General features: G+C 41.5%; 1 protein-coding gene across 1 annotated transcript; it reads right to left on the bottom strand.

Annotated features, from left to right (window-relative positions):
- Nucleotides 1-323: 323 nt before the first annotated feature.
- Nucleotides 324-17457, bottom strand: LOC311623322 (disintegrin and metalloproteinase domain-containing protein 25-like; the record flags this gene model as incomplete). The annotated part of the gene is made up of 2 exons (XM_084885331.1): nucleotides 324-437; nucleotides 15397-17457. 2 exons carry the CDS (start codon nucleotides 17455-17457, stop codon nucleotides 324-326), a joined length of 2175 nt encoding a protein of 724 aa, XP_084741457.1.
- Nucleotides 17458-19641: the final 2184 nt, after the last annotated feature.

The raw sequence follows: 19641 nt of genomic DNA, 5'->3' as shown, positions 1-19641 counted from the left end.
AAATTTATCTTTATTACTGAAAGTATTACAGATGTCCCCTTTGTCCCTTCCGCATTGACTCCCTCCACCAAACACCCACCCTTCTCAGGCCTTCACTACACTATTTTCTGTGTTCATGGGTTATGCATATCTATCTATCTATCTATCTATCTATCTATCTATCTATCTATCTATCTATGTATCATCTATAAGAGGTAATATGCAAATTAGGCTAGGATGCTGTAATAGTCACAACTGGTCAGGAGGAGGCTGTGTATGCAGGTGAGGCCCAGAGAGGAGACAGAGACAGAGACAGGGTTGCCTGCCTGAGCCGCTGAACTGGCTCAGATGGCCCTGGAGTAGAGACAAGAAGGGGGACAAGGGGGTGGGGGGCCACCCTGGAGCAGACACTGGCAGGGGGTCAGGGAGACATGGGGCAGACACAGGTAGGGGGGCCACTACAGAACGGACACAGGCAGGGGTGCAGGGGGACCTGGGGCAGACACAGGCAGGGGACCAGCTCCAGCTAATGTGCACCAGCAGTCCCGCCTCTGCACATGAGCTGCAGAGGAAACACCTTTCTGACTGCTCATTGGCTAAGCTCCCAGTACGCCAATCGCAGTGTTCTTGGTAACTTGGGTAGTAAGAATCCAAAAAGGTGATCTAGGGTTTTTCCACCTCACTCCTGGAGGAAAAAATGAAGGTCTGCTGTTGGAGGGGCTAAGAAATGTCATATCCTGCCCTAGCTAGTTTGGCTCAGTAAATAGAGCTTCAGCCTGCCGACCACAGGGTCTGGGTTTGATTCTGGTCAAGGGCATGTATCTAGGTTGCAGGCTCCTCCCTGGCTGGGGCCCAGGTCAGGGCTCATGCAGGAGGCAACCAATAGAAGTCTCCCTCTCACATGGACATTTCTGTCTGTCTGTCCCTCTCTCTTCCACACTCTCTAAATGGAAAAATATCCTCAGGTGAGGATAAAAAAGAATTAAAGAAAGACATGTCATATCTTATGAAAGAGACATCTTGAAAATGCCTAAAGAAAGTTGTCATTTTTTCATGGTGAAGGAACTGGAGTCCATGTTGATGAAAACACCTTGGCAGATACAGTGGGGTGATGAGTGTGGCACCTTCCCCTAATCAGCCAGTTGCCTCCCACAGAGGGAGGCCAGACTGTGGCTTAGACCCTTGGGGAGCTGGCCTAAGCTGTTAGTAGGACATCCCCTGAGGGCTCCCAGACTGCGAGAAGGGGCAGATTGGGCAATGAATTTCATGCACTAGGCCTCTAGTATGCATATAAATTCCCTGGTTAATTTCTCACCCACCACCTCCCCACCCCAGCCTTCCCTCTGAAATTCATCAGTCTATTCTATGTTGGTTTTGTAATTTGGGTGAGACATCCTATTTGATGAATGAGGTCACACTATTTTTTGTGTGTGACAGTGCAAGGCCCTATGCATTTTTAAAATTTTATTTATTTATTAGGGGCCCAGTGCATGAATTCATGCACCTTAAAAGGAGCTGTGAGCCACGAGGCTGTGGTGGGCACAGGGACAGGTCTTCCATCCCCCCACCTGGCTCCTGGTTACCTCTCCGCTGGCAGTCCTGTTCCCACTGCCATTGCTCCCATGTGCTGATGGCACCAGCCCCACTCTCACTCGCTGACAGTGTGGAGCGATTGAGTGGGTGTGAGCTTCAGCAATGGGTGTGAGTGGGGCTGGCACTGTCAGCAGGTGTGAGTGGCAGCTGCTGCCCCACTTGCCCCTCAGGAGCAGGGACATGTGGAGAAGCCCTCAGGAACAATTGGGACTGGAAGTTGCTGCTCATACCTGCTGACAGCACCTAGTGATAAAGACTGGTACTGGGCACCAGCAGTGAGTATGAGTGGCCGCTCTGGCGCTGGCTGTGGGTACAAGCAGAGCCAGTGCTGGCAGTGGGTGTGAGCGGCAGCTCTGGTACTAGCAGCGGGTGTGACTGGGGCTGTTGTTGGCAGCTGCCAGCCCTGATTGATTCTCAGGAACCAGGGGAGGTTGAGAAGCCCTGAGGGGTAAACAGGGCTGGCAGCAGCTGCTTGTACCCACTGGCGGTGCCAAGCGACTGGGGCTGGCACTGGGCACTGGAAACTGGTGTGAGCAGCAGCTCTGGGGCTGGCAGTGGAAGGAGGCTGGGCAGGACTGTGGTGCATGGGAGCAAAGAATTTTCACCCTGATGACAATGACTGGTGCCCCACCTTGGTCTGGTGCCCCTGCTCACCTGCTCCACCATCCCACTGTGGCTGATGCCCGTCATGTTCCGCACTCTGCTGCCTGCTGCCAATGCCCACCATGTTCCTTTTGCACCCCCTGGTGGTCAGCACATGTCATAGCGACCAGTTGTTCAGTTGTTCAGTTTGGTTGTTCAGCTATTTGGTCTATTTCCATATTAGGGTTTTATATATATATATATATATATATATATATATATATATATATATATATATATAGAGAGAGAGAGAGAGAGAGAGAGAGAGAGAGAGAGAGAGAGAGAGAGATATTTTTAATCTTCACCCAGGGATATTTTTCCATTGATTTTTAGAAAGAGAGGAAGAGAGAGGGAAAGAAACATCGATGTGAGAGAAACATATCGATTGGTTACCTCCTGAATGCACCCCGGTCTGGGGAGGAACCTGCAACTGAGGTATGTGCCCTTGACTGGAATTGAACTTAAGACTCTTCTGTCTTCAGGCTGATGCTCTATTCACTAAGTCAAACCAGCTAGGGCCATTTTTAACCATACTACACTATACAGAGTGTTTTCCATGTTCTGTTCTTTTCTGGGAACGAAATACATCCCTGCCCCAGTTCAATAAGCACTGCAATATCCTATTCAAGTGTCAAAGCGCTGATGTCTGCTAGCCCATCCCCAGTTGAGATATTGCAGAAAAGGCTTCAATCATCTCTAAACCTAGTGTAAGCATATCACTCAGCACTCTAGAAACAACTAAGCAGATGCCATTCTACTGGGCCAGAGAAGAGGGGGCAAAGGCCAGCTCATGTGCTGCTTCCCAAGCTGTGCTGGGAGACATTTGCCTAATGTCCTGAGATGGGACAAGGGTTCACACAAATAATTTCTCTCTTTTATTTAGAAATGACTGTGTTCGCCACAATATAGAAGGTCTACTAGTAAAAAAGAAACACTGGTCTTGGAGATGTTTGGGTAAATACTTTCTTTTTTTTTTTTTTTTAAATATATTTTATTTTGTACAGAGAGGAAGGGAGAGAGATAGTTAGTAACATCGATGAGAGAGAGTCATCGATCAGCTGCCTCTTGCACACCCCCTACTGGGGATATGCCCGCAACCAAGGTACATGCCCTTGACTGGAATAGAACCCGGGACCCTTCAGTCCTGAAGCCGACGCTCTATCCATTGAGCCAAACTGGTTTCGGCTGGGTAAATACTTTTTGATGAGATAGCTTACAGAACTGATATTCTGGTTTATTGAAAAGTATTTGTCACATGAATTACCAATTTCAAAAATGAAACTTCCTAAGAAATATTTTTCACTACTTTTTTTTAAAAAAGTCTCATTTATTTATTTATTTAATATATTTTATTGATTTTACACAGAGAGGAATTGAGAGGGATAGAGAGTTAGAAATGTCAATGAGAAAGATACATCGACCAGCTGCCTCTTGCACACCCCCCACTGGGGATGTGCCCGCAACTAAGGTATGTGCTCTTGATCAGAATCGAACCTGGGACCTTTCATTTTTTTTTTTTAAATACATTTTATTGATTTTTTACAGAGAGGAAGGGAGAGAGATAGAGAATTAGAAATGTCGATGAGAGCGAAACATCGACCAGCTGCCCCTTGCACACCCCCTACTGGGGATGTGCCGCAACCAACGTACATGCCCTTGACCGGAATCGAACCTGGGACCTTTCAGTCCACAGACCAACGCTCTACCGCTGAGCCAAACCGGTTTCGGCCGAACCCGGGACCTTTCAGTCCGCAGGCCGACGCTCTATCCACTGAGCCAAACCTGTTTCGGCTTCACTACTTTTTAATGAACCAAATTTCATATTCGTGTGGCAAATCCCAAGAAACCTGAGGATTCTGCAGTTTCTGAACAACATTGTTATCAATATTATACATCATTAAGATACAACTTCTGGCTCTTTTGTTTATTTGGGTTCCAGATTAACCATAGCTTAAAAAAAAATAACACTGCATTTCATTGGTGCATTCATTCAGTATCCATTTATTGTCCTATTCTCAAATTATACCATTTTATTACTCTGGAGAACAAATGATCTCTTTTAGGTTATTCTCTTGACTTTAGGGTACATTTCAGATAAGCAGGGACATTAAGGAATGTTGTCTTGGGTAGATCACCAACTCAGATAGTTCTCTTAAAATGCTTTCAGTAAGTGCAGTTTTTGAATTTTTTCTTTGGAATCATATAGCATTAAATATTAATAAAGATGAGAGTTCACTAAAGCTATACCCAAATCATTAGCATTCATGAGACAAAGATGAAAAATTAAGATAAAAGGAATTATAATAAAAGTGGGTGCTCTAACTTTTGATGTTTTTAGCAAACAAACAAACAAACAAACAAAACAAACAAACAACCACTCTTTCATTTTTATTATCAAGTATTTGATAGCATCAACTTAAAGTAACCTTGCCTTAGATCTCAGCATAAATATTCACTTAACAGCTCTAACTGATCAATGTAAACTCATTAAACAAATGGCTTGTGAGTTATACCTGATCCTATAAACTGCATGAGTACTAGGTTCATAATTAACTTATTTAGGGCTGTCTCTTTGACATTAGCCCAGATCATGATGAGTCTTAAATATCTCATTTAATATGTTTGAAAATATACCAAGTGCTAAAAGAGATAAAATATTCATCTGGTTTAATTAAATGTCTATTTTGGCATGAACCATATATTTGAGTAGAAGACAGACTGCATTACTTCTTAAATAAGATGAGGGGTTAGTGCAGCGTTTTTCAACCGCTGTTCCGCGGCACACTAGTGTGCCGCGAGATGTTGCCTGGTGTGCCGTAGGTGCAGACAAGACAAGAATTTTATAATTTTTCACTATTTTGTTTACTTAATATTTCATAATAAAGTAATTATAAAATACTTTCTTTGTGTTTATTTGATTCCTATTCAAGAGAATTACTTTATATATAGTCAATATAGGCACAGAGTTAAATTTTTTAACATTTTCTAATGGTGGTGTGCCTCATGATTTTTTTCATGAAACAAGTGTGCCTTTGCCCAAAAAAGGTTGAAAAACACTGGGTTAGTGCAGTTTTGCTTGGTCTGGCAGGATCCAGGAAATGCTTTCAGAAGGTCTTATTTTCAAAACATATTTTTACAGTCTAAACTTCCAATACTTGCATTTTGCAAGTATATACTTTAAATATCCAAGTGGCTTGCATTTTCATTCTTTAATGGTGCTTTTTGAACTATAGGTGCTCTTACTTTTAAAGTCCTATTTGGCAAGTAATGTTTTCAATTACAGATTTTTTTTTCTTAAGTAAATTTGACCTGCTCTATTGTCACAAAGTCATATTTATTTTGATAGCTTTATTGATTTACATTGACATTAAATCCTAAATCTATCTGAATTTGTTTTAGTCTGGTATGAGATAGACATTGTTTCTATGTGGATAACAATTGACCAACACAAGCTATTAACATGTCCATTTTGCCTCTATTCTATTTCATTGGTCAGTAGTGATGGTAATATCTATAGCTTTATCATAGGACTGGATATCTGGCACAGTTTCCATCTCTTAGGAAATGTGAGATTGTAATAGGCATCAGAAACACCAGAAAAGGTGAAATCAGATAGCCCCTGAGTTGAAGGGAAAGGGCTATCCCCTCCTTAGTTCTTGTCATGCTTGTGAGGAAAAATTCAAACGAGTGACTGTGGACGGTTGCATTGTAGTAAAGCAAATTTATTAAAGAAATAAAGGCCTAACCGGTGTTGCTCAGTGGTCAGGGCACATGCCTGGGTTGCATATGGCTCTAAGTCAGCTAATCAATAATGTTTCTCTCTCATTGATGTTTTTATCTCTCCCTTCCTCTCTCTTTAAAAATCACATGAAATAAAGGGAGTAAACTCATTAAAGAAGTAAAGCAAGCAAATTTATCAAAATACATCTGGCTTATGAAGTATAGACGAATTTCCCAGCTAGTCTGAGAAGCCCTGCTTGGTAAAGGTTTGCTTTTTATACTTTTCTGTCTACAGGGTTTAAAATTCCTTTGCCAGATATCCTGGCACAGGATAGCTCTCAAGGTCTTCCTTTTATATCTTCATTTTTAAATGAAATCTTTATTGTTGAAAGTATTACATATGTCCCTCATTGACCCCTTCTAGCATGCCCCATTCCTTTTATTTTTTTGTGGGGCTTTCCCAGAATTTATGAGAAACATCTGGCAATTTTATCTTTAACAAGCCCAGAGACTGCTGGCTTCTCTGTTTGAACAGTGAGATGAAAACTCCCTCTTCTATCCCTCTTCCCAAAGATGGCTGGCTTCTTTGTTTAGTGGGTGAGATAAACACTCCCTTCTTTCCTTCTCCCTTCCTGTCTCCTGTCTTATCAATTCTAAGGTGATTGAAGTTATATGTTCTTTGTTTAGGGAGAAGGTTTAGCCATTTGTTCTCAAGAGTCCTTGGCTGGGAAAGACAAGATCTTTCTTCAGATTGGCTGCAAGCTGCCCAAACTGTTTGGCCTTGTTCAATTTTCCCATCTCAATTTCCCTATTTCTCCTGCCCTGGAATTTTCCTAGTTTCTGATGGGTACTAAGGTGCTAAGGTGCTGTACCCTGTTACAAGATGAGTAGGAGTTACAGAGTAACTGTGCAAGAAATTAGGTGGACCTTCTCCTTAGTTATTTAGTTGATGAAAAAAAAATTAATGTCGTTTGAAATTGATCTAAGGGCATACAACAAATGAAGAAACATTTATCCAAACAAATGTTCTAAATCTTGCCAAAAGCTAAAAGAAATTGTGGCATTTGACTTATGACATATCCCTTCTAATAGGTAATCTGTGCTACTTTCTGTATTCTGGACAAATATGGCCCATATGAGTGAGTTCATTCAACACTACGATCCCAGTCTAGTGCTGTGATTTCACCCAAGTAAGAACAGACCTCATACTTATCTACTTCTCATGTAACTTCTGCAATGGAAATTATATATCATTTAGGCAGGGACAAATTTATTCACCCCACTGTTACTCAAAGGGTGAGAGTTATGCCTCCGGCACAATAGGCTTAGAATACTGAGTCTCCAATTTTGTTTGACTCAGTTTGATGTAGAGCCACTGTTCTCTGCCAGGAGGGGCAGGTTAAGACAACCATGGTCTACCATTCTTCTTGTTCTTCTTTTTGTTCTTGTTCTTGTTCTTGTTCTTGTTCTTGTTCTTGTTCTTGTTCTTCTTCTTCTTCTTCTTGTTCTTCTTCTCCTTCTTCTTCTTCTTCCTCTTCTTCTTCTTCTTCTTCTTCTTCTCCTTCTTCTTCTTCTTCTTCTTCTTCTTCTTCTTCTTCTTCTTCTTCTTCTTCTTCTTCTTCTTCTTCTTCTTCTTCTTGTTCTCCTCCTCCTCCTCCTCCTCCTCCTCCTCCTCCTCCTCCTCCTCCTCCTCCTCCTCCTCCTCCTCCTCCTTTTCCTTCTCCTTCTTCTTCTTCTTAAATATATTTTTATTGATTTTTTACAGAGAGGAAGGAAGAGGGATAGTTCGAAATATCGATGAGAGAGAAACATAGATTAGCTGCCTCCTGCACACCACTGAGTGTGGGGATGTGCCCACAACCAAAATACATGCCCTTGACCAGAATCGAACCTGGGACCCTTCAGTCCATAGGCCGATGCTCTATCCACTGAGGCAAACCAGTTAGGGCTACCATCTTCAGGCATCAGCTGGTGGAGTGCTTATATCACTCTGATAGAGAGATATGCTTTACACACCTACAACTTCTATGTGGTGGCACAGATGCTGTGCCCAAAAACAGGTCATGGGAAGAGCTCTTCCTGAGTAGACTGACTTTACTTGGTACACAGAATAAAAAAGTTCATGCATAAGGGTATTGTTGAAAACATATAGATTTTGGTGCTAAGCACTTAGGAGAAGGCTGTCAACTCCACGAACCCAACAGCAATAAGCAAGACTGAAAACCACCAGAAGTTACACAAAGAGACCAGATGAAGAGACAGCCCACAAAATCCCTCCTGGATCCCACTCATCACTGTGTGTCTAAAAGGTTGTGCATGGGTGCTAAGGTGCATGTCCTCTGTAGCAACCAGACTATTACATTCAGCAGACTTAAAACGTCCCCAGGCCCCAATAAGAATCCACTGGCTCAAGGTGAATAAATGTATTTTCTAACCAATACTAGGTGTACAGAAAGCCACTTTGAATTTCAAGAAAGACATAACATTTAAAACAAACAAACAAAAAATAAATATACAAATAAGGATGAGATGGAAAATTTTGAGCTGAAAAATAAAATATTTAGTAGAAGAGATTAGCATAGGATTTCAGCAGGTAGAAGGAAGAATCAGCATTTTGAAAGTAGTTTATTAAGAGTCTCAAAATCTGAAGAAAAAATAATTGTCCATGCTATGAAAATTAAATTATGCATTTTGAAGCATTGGGTTGATATCTTTCCTACCTTGAAAAAATTAAAAAAAAAAACACAAAAACAGTTTTTGCACTCACTTCACACTTTTCATTTTCTCTAGGACTCCAATTTTAGAGCTGTTAGAATTTTTGATATTTTCCATATATTTCTTGTTTTTTTTTTTTTTTTTTTTTTTTTTAATTCTTCTAACTTTATGTGTATGTTAGAGGCCCGGTGCATAAAATTCATGCATGGGGGGTAGTGGGTGGGGTGGGGTGGTGTTTCCCTCAGCCCAGTCTGCACCCCCTCCAAACTGGGACATCCCTCTCACAATCTAGGACTGCTGGATCCCATCTACTCATCTGTCTGCCTTCCTGATTGCCCTTAACTGCTTCTGCCTGGCAGCGTGATCACCCCCTAACCACTCTCATGTCAGCCTGATTGATGCCTAACTGCTCCCCTGCCAGCCTGATTGCTCCTAACTGCCCTCCCCTGCAGGCCTGGTCACCCCTAACTGCCCTCCCCTGCAGGCCTGGTCCCTCCCAACTGCCCTCTCCTACAGGCCTGGTCCTCCACAACTGCCCTTCCCTGCAGGCCGGTCACACCCAACTTCCCTCCTGGGTTGGCCTGGTCACCTCTAACTACCCTCCCCTGCAGGCTTGATTGCCCCCAGCTGCCCTCCCTTGCAGGCCTGGTCCCTCCAAAATGCCTCCCCTGCTGGCCATCTTGTGGCAGCTATCTTGTGTCCACATGGGAGCAGGATCTTTGACCACAGATGGGCAGACATATTGTGTGCTGGAGTGATGGTCAATTTGCATATTACTCTTTTATTAGATAGAATAGAGGCCTGGTGCATGGTTGGGGGCCAGCTGGTTTGGCCTGAAAGGTGTCCTGGATCAGAGTGGGGTTCCCTTGGAGTATGGGGCGCCTGGGCTAGGGGCCTGTGGTGGTTTGTAGGCTTGCCATACCTGCCAGTGACCCAAATGGAGGCCTTGGTATCTGGGATTTATTTATCTTCTATAACTGAAACTTTGCAGCCTTGAGCAGAGTCCAGGGAAGGCCAGGAAGCTTGGCTTCCTCCATCACCAGGGAAACCCAAGCCTCCTGCTTGCTCCAGCTCTGTGGATGCTGCTATTTTTGTTGGGATTTATTTATCTTCTATAATTGAAACTTTGTAGCTTTGAGCAGAGTTCAGGGCCAGCCAGGGTATGCAGGAAGTTTGGCTTCCTCCATTGCTGGGGAAACCCAAGCCTCCTGCTTGCTCCATGGCCACAAGCCATATTGCTTGGGTTAATTTGCATACTAATTCCTTATTGGCTGGTGGGCATGGCTTGTGGGCATAGTGGAGGTACAGTCAATTTGCATAGTACTCTTTTATTAGATAGAATTACTATGTAGGTTTTTACATTGACCTGTTTTCCAATGAGTCATCAAACCATCCACTGAATTGTTATATATTATAATTTTTAGTCTAAAATACCCACTTTGTACTTTTTAAGTAGATTTCAATTCACTAATAATATTCTACATTTTTCTTATACTTTGTATATATACTGAGTGGCCAATTATGATCTCTGAACACATAATAATCTGGCCACTCAGTGTGTGTGTGTGTGTGTGTGTGTGTGTGTGTGTGTATTAAAGGCCAAGTGCATGAATTCATGCATGTGTGGGGTCTGGCCAGCCTTGGCAGGAAGAGGGGACATGGGCGGTTGGCTGGCCTGCCTGCTGGTTGAACTCCTGGTCAAGGGGACAATTTGCATATTAGCCTTTTATTATATAGGATATACACTGAGTGGCCAGATTATTATGTGTTCAGAGATCATAAAAATTTGGACACTCAGTGTATATTATATTAATTATAATTATTTTTGTGTGCAATATTGGTCCATATTCTGGATAATCTTTTTTTTTTTTTAAATATATTTTTTATTGATTTTTTACAGAGAGGAAGGGAGAGAGATAGAGAGCCAGAAACGTCAATGAGAGAGAAACATTGACCATCCGCCTCCTGTAACACCCCCCACTGGGGATGTGCCCGCAGCCAACGTATTATACATGCCCTTGACTGGAATCGAACCCGGGACCTTTCAGTCCGCAGGCCGACGCTCTACCACTGAGCCAAACCGGTTTCGGCAATATTCTGGATAATCTTGACACCAATTATAGTTGCTCTTCTTTTCTTTCCTTCTTTTTTCTTCTCAGTAATAAGTGTTAAGTTTTGACCCTTAGCATGTACAGTAATTTTATTGTATGCAAGTAATTGTGTATAAACAACCAAAGATGCTCCAGATGGCTTTTTTTAGAGTCCTGTCTCTTTCTTCTGTTAGAAAGATTGGCTAAGAAGTTGATTATCTAAATCTGTTCATGGCTAGTGCTAGGTCTGAGGTAAATGAGTTTTAGAAATCTTGAATGAACTTTCCCTTTTTTGTGTTGTTCAAGCATGAGCCTGCTAAACTTTCAATTAATTATGAGTTTATGTGACTCTATTTTCTCACCACTGAAAGATTATGGGAGATTCATCTTTACCACCTAGGGATCCACAATTCAGCTGTCCAGCCACTTGCCACATGCAACATAAAAATTAGATAAGTGTGTTATGGAGGAACAGTACAGATGCTTGAGATAAGCCTCCTTTTACTATGTCTTGTGTCCAAAATATACCATGATTTTAGGAATCTGAGCTTGGATAAATTGTAAACTAGTTCACCGGCATCCCACAAAGTTCTGAAATTAAGCAAATGGGACTTAGAGAAAAATTATTGTAAACCAGAAGCCCCTCAATGTCTAATTTGTGAATCTATCTTAATGTATGTAGAAACTAAGAGCATTTGGGATTTCTCTATCTTTCAGCAGCAGCTCTCTAGCTGAGGCTCAGTTAACATCCAACAATATCAAGATCTCAGAGAAAATTATGGCTGGCTAGATTCAACGCTTTTCAGAATGATTTCCCTGCCTGGAATTTTTGATAATCTATTCCACATTGCTTCTTTGCATTTTGATATCCTTAATTATGGTTCTTAAAATTGTTTTGTTTTGTTTTCTTTTTCCCCCAGGGAAAATACATATATATTAATACTTAATACTTAATACTTAATACATACATAGAATTGCAAGAACTTTCTTCATTCTATTTAATGGTAAAATCGCCATCTTCTCAGATTTTAAAGTAATTATAAGAGTAAACCATACATACAAGATGGGTTGTGTAAGAAACTCAAAACCTTTTCTGGAGAGAAGGCATAGGTAATACCTAACTGCAGCCTCACACAACAATTTCAATAAAATACAACTAAAATACAAAATGGACATTACCCAGAACTACAGGAAAGTCAACTGACTGGAAATTCTACAACGAGAAGGAAAGAGAAAACCAGAAGAAAAATCAGAGGAGCTGTAAAAGCCTAAGGTACGGAGACACGTTGCGCACGCGCATGCACGGAGAGAACGGAGCCAGAGAGGAGGGGGAGGCAGAGTGCCTGGCTGGCGTTCCCTACCGGGAAGGAGATAAAAGCTCTGGACTGTGCTGAACCTCAGATCTGACAGCACTGAACCCCAGTTCTAGGCCAGACCCTGGGGACCCAGGCTCATACAAAGGGAGCCTGGCTGTAACGCAGAAACTTAGGGAACGGCGAAAGGAAGTCCCGGAGGCACGCACATTGCATGCAGAGAATGGGTGGTTGTCTGTGCTGCTGGATTGCCCTAGTGGAAAGGAGACAAAAGTTCCAGACTGCTCTGAACCCCACTGCCAACCCCACTTCCATCCCCACTTCCAACTGAACTGATTTTACACAGAGATGTAAAATTCCACGCTCATTGGGGGAGAGCCTAGACTGTTTGGTAGCCGGCGAAACTCGAGGGCACCTTACTCTCAGAGGTGCTTGCAACGAGTACTGAAGGACCTGAGGAATACTGAGACTCAGGAGCCTCATAGGGTGGGGCTGACGGAAGACAAGGCTGTAGCCTCCACCCTGAAACTCCGCCCCATTCAAGCTGAAGACAGAGACTTTTAAGGCTACCAACTCAGGGAAGCTGCAAAAATGCTGAGACAAAGAAACAGATAACAAACGAAAGAAATAGAGGACAAAAAGTGACTGGATATAGAGTTCAAAACCACACTTATAAGATTTTTCAAGAATTTCCTAGAAAAGGCCGATAAAATAAATGAGACCTATGAGAATATGAAAAGGGATCAACTAGAAATAATAAGGGATCAACAAGAAATAAAGAAGACATTGTCTGAAATAAAAATATTATACAGAGTCCTAAAAACAGAATGGAAGATCGCAAGAATCAAGTCAAAGATTTGGAACATAAAAAACCAGAAGATACTCCTCTGCAGAAGCAAGAAGACAAGAGAATCCAGAAAGTTGAAGATAATGTAAGAAACCTCTGGGACAACTCCAAGCAAACCAACATCAGAATTATGGGGTCCCAGAAGAAGAGAGAGAGCAAGATACCAAAAACATACTGAAAGAAATAGTGACAGAAAACTTCCCCCACCTGGTGAAAGAATTAGACCTACAAGTCCAGGAAGCACACAGAACCTCAAACAAAAGGAATCCAAAGAGGACCACACCAAGACACACCATAATTAAAATTCCAAGAGCAAAAGACAAAGAGAGAATATTAAAAGCAGCAAGAGAGAAACAGGTAGTTACCTATAAAGGAGCACCCATACAATTGTCAGCTAATTTCTCAACAGAAACCATGCAGGCCAGACGGGAATGGCAAGAAATATTCAAGGTGATGAATAACAAGAACCTACAGCCAAAAATAATCTATCCAGAAAAGCTATCACTCAGAATCGAAGGCCAGATAAAGAGCTTCACTAATAAAAAAAAGCTAAAGGAGTTCAACACCGCCAAACCAGAATTATATGAATTGCTGAAGGGGGTTCTTTTGGAAGAGAAAGAATATAAAGATAAAAATTATGAACAACAGCCGGGACTGGTTTGGCTCAGTGGATAGAGCGTTGGCCTGCGGACTGAAAGGTCCCGGGTTCGATTCCGGTCAAGGGCATGTACCTTGGTTGCGGGCACATCCCCAGTGGAGGGTGTGCAAGAGGCAGCTGGTCGATGTTTCTCTCTCATCGACGTTTCTAACTCTCTGTCCCTCTCAATTCATCTCTGTGTAAAATCAATAAAATATATTAAAAAAATTATGAACAACAAATATGTAACTATCAACAAGTGAATCTAAAAACCAAGGGAATTAAAAAAAATCTGATGAACAATATTAACTGGTGAATATAATAGAATCAGAGGTATGGAAGGGGAGTGAACTGACGATTCTCGGGGAAAAGAAGAGTGGGAGGGGGGGGTGTGGGAAGAGACTGAACACAAACTGTGCACCTATGGATAAGGACAATAGGGGGTGGGGAAAGGGCAGAGAGTGGGGTGGGAACCTGGTGAAGGGGAGCAATGGAGGGAGAAAAAAATGAGGAACATTTGTAATAATGTGAACAATAAAGATTCATTTAAAAAAAGAATCTTTTCTGTGTTCTCAAATATCCTAAAATAATATTATATCCATTGAGATCTGTCATGAAAAGAAACCACACCACTAAGACGATCTTAACTTATTAACAAGTAGATGTGGATATTGCTCCTAAGAGAGGGAGCAATTAAAGAGATGAGGTGGAGGGTCCTATACCTTTGGGATGAGTACCATGAATATAGAATTCTGACCTCTGAGAACCAACTATGTGCTGGCATCTCAGGATTTAAAAACTGCCACTCTAAAAAAATATATATTTCTATTGATTTTGTACAGAGAGAAGGGAGAGAGATAGAGAGTTAGAAACATCGATGAGAGAGAGTCATCGATCAGCTGCCTCTTGCACACCCCCTACTAGGGATATGCCCGCAACCAAGGTACATGCCCTTGACCAGAATCGAACCCGGGACCTTTCAGTCCCCAAGCTGACGCTCTATCCATTGAGCCAAACCGGTTTCGGCTAAAAACTGCCACTCTAAAACTGGACATTAAGATACTTGGTAGCTACGCCAATATGCTTGGTAGCTGATAGTATGTTGGTTGGCTCTGGGAATTAGAAACAAATAACTGAACAAATATAACATATATAAACATTATATACATATAAAATATGTAGACACAAAGTCACTTTTGATGCCATGGTGTAAGCTCTTAGTGAAGAAATAGTGATGTGAACCAATAAAAAGTTCACCAAGATTCCCTTTTCCCTCATTTGTACTATTGGCATAAAGTGATAGGAGAGGCTTGCCAAAGAAGAAATGTGACATGTAGTTCTCATGTCCTGTGTGAATGCAGAGTACAAAGGGGAAGGATGTCTGGAATTAAGATATTAATATGCCCAAGCTGGGACAATTCAGAAACCAATTAAAAGCAAGTACAAATAATCCATGAGCTTTGCCTTTGCCCAAGATACAAAAAGAGATCAGTTCTATGAAAAGCTAATTACTAAAGTTGTTTAAAATAATGGAAAGTTGAAATATGCTCAGAATTAGTAAATTTGGCTTATTCTTAATGGCTAATGTTTATGATCCTGAATGATAAAATATCTCGGAGATTTTTTGTCAATAATCTGTGCCACCTACTGTTATAGTTTTATTGCAAGGAGATACATGGGAAAGATCAATTGGAATTTTTTTTTAATTGTAACTTTTTGCTTTTTTTTCTAAAGTAAAGATGGAACATTCTCTCTCTCTTTTTTTTTTTTTTTTTTTTTTTTTGCTATTGTTTAGCGAATAAAGAGGCAAAATAGGCAACACAGTATTAATATTGAAAGAGGAATAAGCCAAAATAGTACCAGGTAATTCTTCCCATATTGCTTTTCATTATCTTTCCTCTCAGGGGGTGGCCCACTATCTACACTACCTCCATGGCCTCTTTTCAGGCAGTTGGGAGGGTCCCACTCCGGTTTGCAATGGCAGTGCTGTCTGTTGTTGCAGACTCCTTTCAGATTGCAGGTCTCCGATGAACAACCAGTTTTCAGATGTGACATATTGACACACTTCCTTTGAATGCAGACATGTTCTGCCCCACACTCTGTCCCATCTTTCACATCACCAATGTCAGGTATGGTCATCCCAAAGTGGTAGTCGGTACCCCAGCAGGTGAAGTCATTGATGCGAGCCCAATGCACAGTAGAATGATTTATCAGATGGGGAAGTTCTATTACATTTTCACACTGAATCCTCCCGCACAAGGTATCTGAGATGCTACATTTTACATATCTAGAGTACCTGAAACCACAGTTCCCAAAACGGTCACCTCGGGTGTTCATTTCTGTGTAGCAACTCTGATTTGCACTCTTGGCCGCTTTGCCAAAAATGTTCCTGCACTGCTCTTCACGGTTATTGCATCTCTTTTCATAGCAGTAGCCACCGCCCTTGCATGACACCCCGTTCTGCAAGTACACATCCTCTGGACAATGGTGGGAGGTCCCATTGCACCACTCTGGGAGATCACAGTCATTTTCCTCTTGTCTACAAACTTCACCTGTTGGCAGGATCTGGCAGTCTTTGCAACAAAGCCCAAAAGCACAAGTAGCCCCAGGCCTGAGAGTGCAGTTGGACTCACAGCACGGATCTTTCATACACAATTGTAAAGCGCCACAGTCACACTCTTCTCCTTCTTCAACCACACTGTTCCCACACTGTGCAAGTGTGAAGATGTGCCTTTTATTTGATGACACATACATACAATTTTGCCTTGCAATGGTGTTCATGAAGCTAGCATAACTGCAGTTGCTGAATGTAGTTCCATCTGCTTTATATGCTGCCATTAGGCAGGTTTTATGTCCACACGTACAAGTTGTTTCATCATGATCCATACCCAGATTATGACCAATCTCATGTGACACTATATATGCAAAATCATACAAGCTATCGTTCATAAAACTATCAACTCCACAATTAAAACGGAAGTTGCACACGCTTCCAGTATAGGCTAAGCCAACAGTAATACCGTAGTCATGCTTTATAAAAAGATGTGCAACATCGTGGGGAATGCGGTAATTCAAGCCAATTATCTTCCAAGTGGAAAATTCTCTCAGGAGACCACGTATGGTATTTATTGTAACGAGATTTCGTTTAGTCCAGATCTCAATTCCCATTAAAACCACATCAATATCCAGTGAACTCAAAAAGTTATCGATTCCATTGAGCACAAGTAGTACTTCATACTGCACAGCTGTGGCATTCGTAAAGTGATGAAGATAGCGATTGTGGTCCACCACCACTGCCAGTTCAAGAATCCGCCTGTGGGTCCACCAGCCTTCATACTCACTCTGCATCAGAGTGACATTAGCACTCTCTTGAAACTTCAGTTGTCGTGCAATTTCTTCATCTGTTACTCCACAGCTCATGGATTGGAATTGTGTCTCCTCACTGTCCACTTTATATATGAAATGTTCTGATGTGGTAGAAAGTGTCTTGGGCTCTATTTCATAGACAAAGTCATTTGTCTGTAATATTCCTTGCAACCCCCCCAAACAGGTACTGAGGGCAACCAGGGATTCCGGGTCCCCCTCCACATAACCCTGATAGTAGCAGTCATTCTGGACAAAAGGCTGGTCCTCAAGGAGAGCCCCCTGGTCTGTGTAGGTAAACACTCGCAAGTGTCTGGATAGAAAATGCTTGTTGACCTTCATGTGGACAACGTGTCTCTGCCCCTCAAAATGAAGGCTGTAAGTGAGCCAGCCCCGAGGCGTCATGCTGCTGGCATGCCTCATGGGAATCACCACTTCTGGGGGAGCATTGTGTTGAGAGATCCCAATCTGGGACCATCCAGAAAGGAACAGAAACACCACCTGCCAGAGCAGAAGAAGAATGACCTTCACATGCACCAAGGCCTCACCCACAGCCATTATGGAGCCACCGTCTGCAGCCACTGGTGAGAGGAAAGAAGGGCAGGGCATGAAGCCTCACTGTTGTGTCTCCTCCATCTGGGCTGGCTCTATGCTGTGATAATCTTTATTTTGACTTCTGGCAGAGGCACATCATCAGACAAGCAACACTATAAAAAAAATTAAAATGAAGAGCAGAGACAAAGTTGGGGGTTATAAGTTTCAGATGGAAGCAAAGGGTTAGAAATGAGCTAGTGCTCAGCTCAGTGCACTGCATGCCTTTGCCTATTTACTCATAAATAATAGAAGCCAGAGTGAGAGTGTGGATGTACAAAGGGTTAGGGATTGGCCTATCCCTATCAGCTGATACTTACTGAACCTAGAAAAAGGACACATGTAAATTTATGATACTGTTCTCTCAATATGTGAATATGTATGAAACTACACAATAAAAATATAAAATGAAAGTGGACATATATCCTATGCATAGAAGTATAATCAACGGACACAGACTGAGGGCCTGTGTTGGGGGGCATGCATGGGCTGGGAGAGGAGACATATGGGGGGAAAAGGAGACATATGGAATACTTCCAATAATAAAGAATTTAAAAAAGTGAACATATATCATGTTTTAATGAAGGGAAATTAATTTCTACATGTGGAAATTTATACTTTGTATAAATATCAACATGTAGGTCTTCCTTTCACTATCAAATAAAGAATTGTTTAGTCACTTTACTTAGGAGAGATATAAACACTATTCACATACATTATTGTTTCCATGTGTTGTATTATATAATAGGTTATTAGTTATATTTATTAGTTATATTTCTCCTTTCTGCATTTCTTTAATCATTTAACCCTGTGAAACTGGAGGGGACAAAGCACCAATGTTCTCCAAATATTAGTATCTACTTTATGCTAAGTTCTATATTCAATAGACAATGGTGGTATTGCAGGGGGAGTATATTGGGTTCGTGATGGATTAAATAAAAAGTTTAATCTAGCCATATAAAGTGAAAGGAATCAAACTAGTTGGGAGAGTAAATACTTGGAAATGGGAGTGCACTAAAGGCAAAATAACGTACTTTCAGGATCAGTAAGTCCTAAAGGAGGGAGGAAAGCAGTGCTATTAAATTCAACAATGACAAAAATAAATAAATAAATAAATAAATAAATAAATAAATAAATAAATAAATTCAACAGTGACTGTACCCTAATTACCACCCCTAACTTTCCTTTATAGCCAAATTCAGTATCCAAACTATGAGTATAATCTATTAAAAACACAATTTTGTGGCTTTCAAGCAAGTTAATTAGAGCAGAATAAGCCTTAATAAGTAGATTCTCCTTGAGATCTGAAAAATTGGCAACGAATCATTGTGTGGTTTCTAGTTATGTGTGTGTATATTCCTGTGTAGAGAAATATACTAGTGTTTCATTCTTTATAGCTAATTTTTTGAGAGTTACTTACCAGCAGTAGTATGAATGGTTCCCAGGATCTTTTTTTTTTTTTTAACCTATAGTCTTATCACAGATAGTTTATCACAGATTACCATGAACACAGAACTTTATATGACAGAAAAAAATTGTCTTTCACCTCTCATTTGATTATGTTTTAGAATTAACTGCTTAGAAACAAGACTCTCCCAATTCTAAGTACCATTGCAGCAAGCTACAATTCCTCCTCATTCCAGATTTAATTGCTTAGCAACAAGACTGTCCCAATTCTTATTGCTATGGCAACCAGCTAAAGGTCTTTCTTATTCTGAATGTGGAGGACTTTTGCCCATTAGTGCAAAAGAAAATAAAGAAATAAGGTCTTGCTGAAAACCATGGATCCAAGGGCGCTGGCAAGTCAGCTCCACCTCCACTTGCTTTGGTAAAGGAAAAAAACAACAACATTCTGGATAAAACTGACCTGAGAGAGAGAATTCATAGAAGTTCAGCCAGAACGGAGATTTCAGCACACCGTTTGAGTTGGATAAGGAGAGTTAGATGCATTGGAAAATGAAAAGCTTGGCCAGAGCTATCTCTGTCCCAGGGTGACACTGCATGGGACTACTTTGTCTGGAAGCAATAGCAGCTACCTCCCCTGCAGAGAAGGTCCAAGAGGTGACTTCTTCAGAGGCGGAGGTTGAAAACAGTGAGTGACTGCGTGGGGTTGAGCTGAAGAAACCTGTTTCTGTACAGCAGCACACTGAT

Source organism: Pipistrellus hanaki (assembly GCF_964339955.1).
Source record: "Pipistrellus hanaki genome assembly, chromosome: 5".
Taxonomy (NCBI): domain Eukaryota; kingdom Metazoa; phylum Chordata; class Mammalia; order Chiroptera; family Vespertilionidae; genus Pipistrellus; species Pipistrellus hanaki.
The sequence above is the reverse complement of the archived record's forward strand: the minus strand, read 5'-3'. Positions and strand labels throughout refer to the sequence as shown.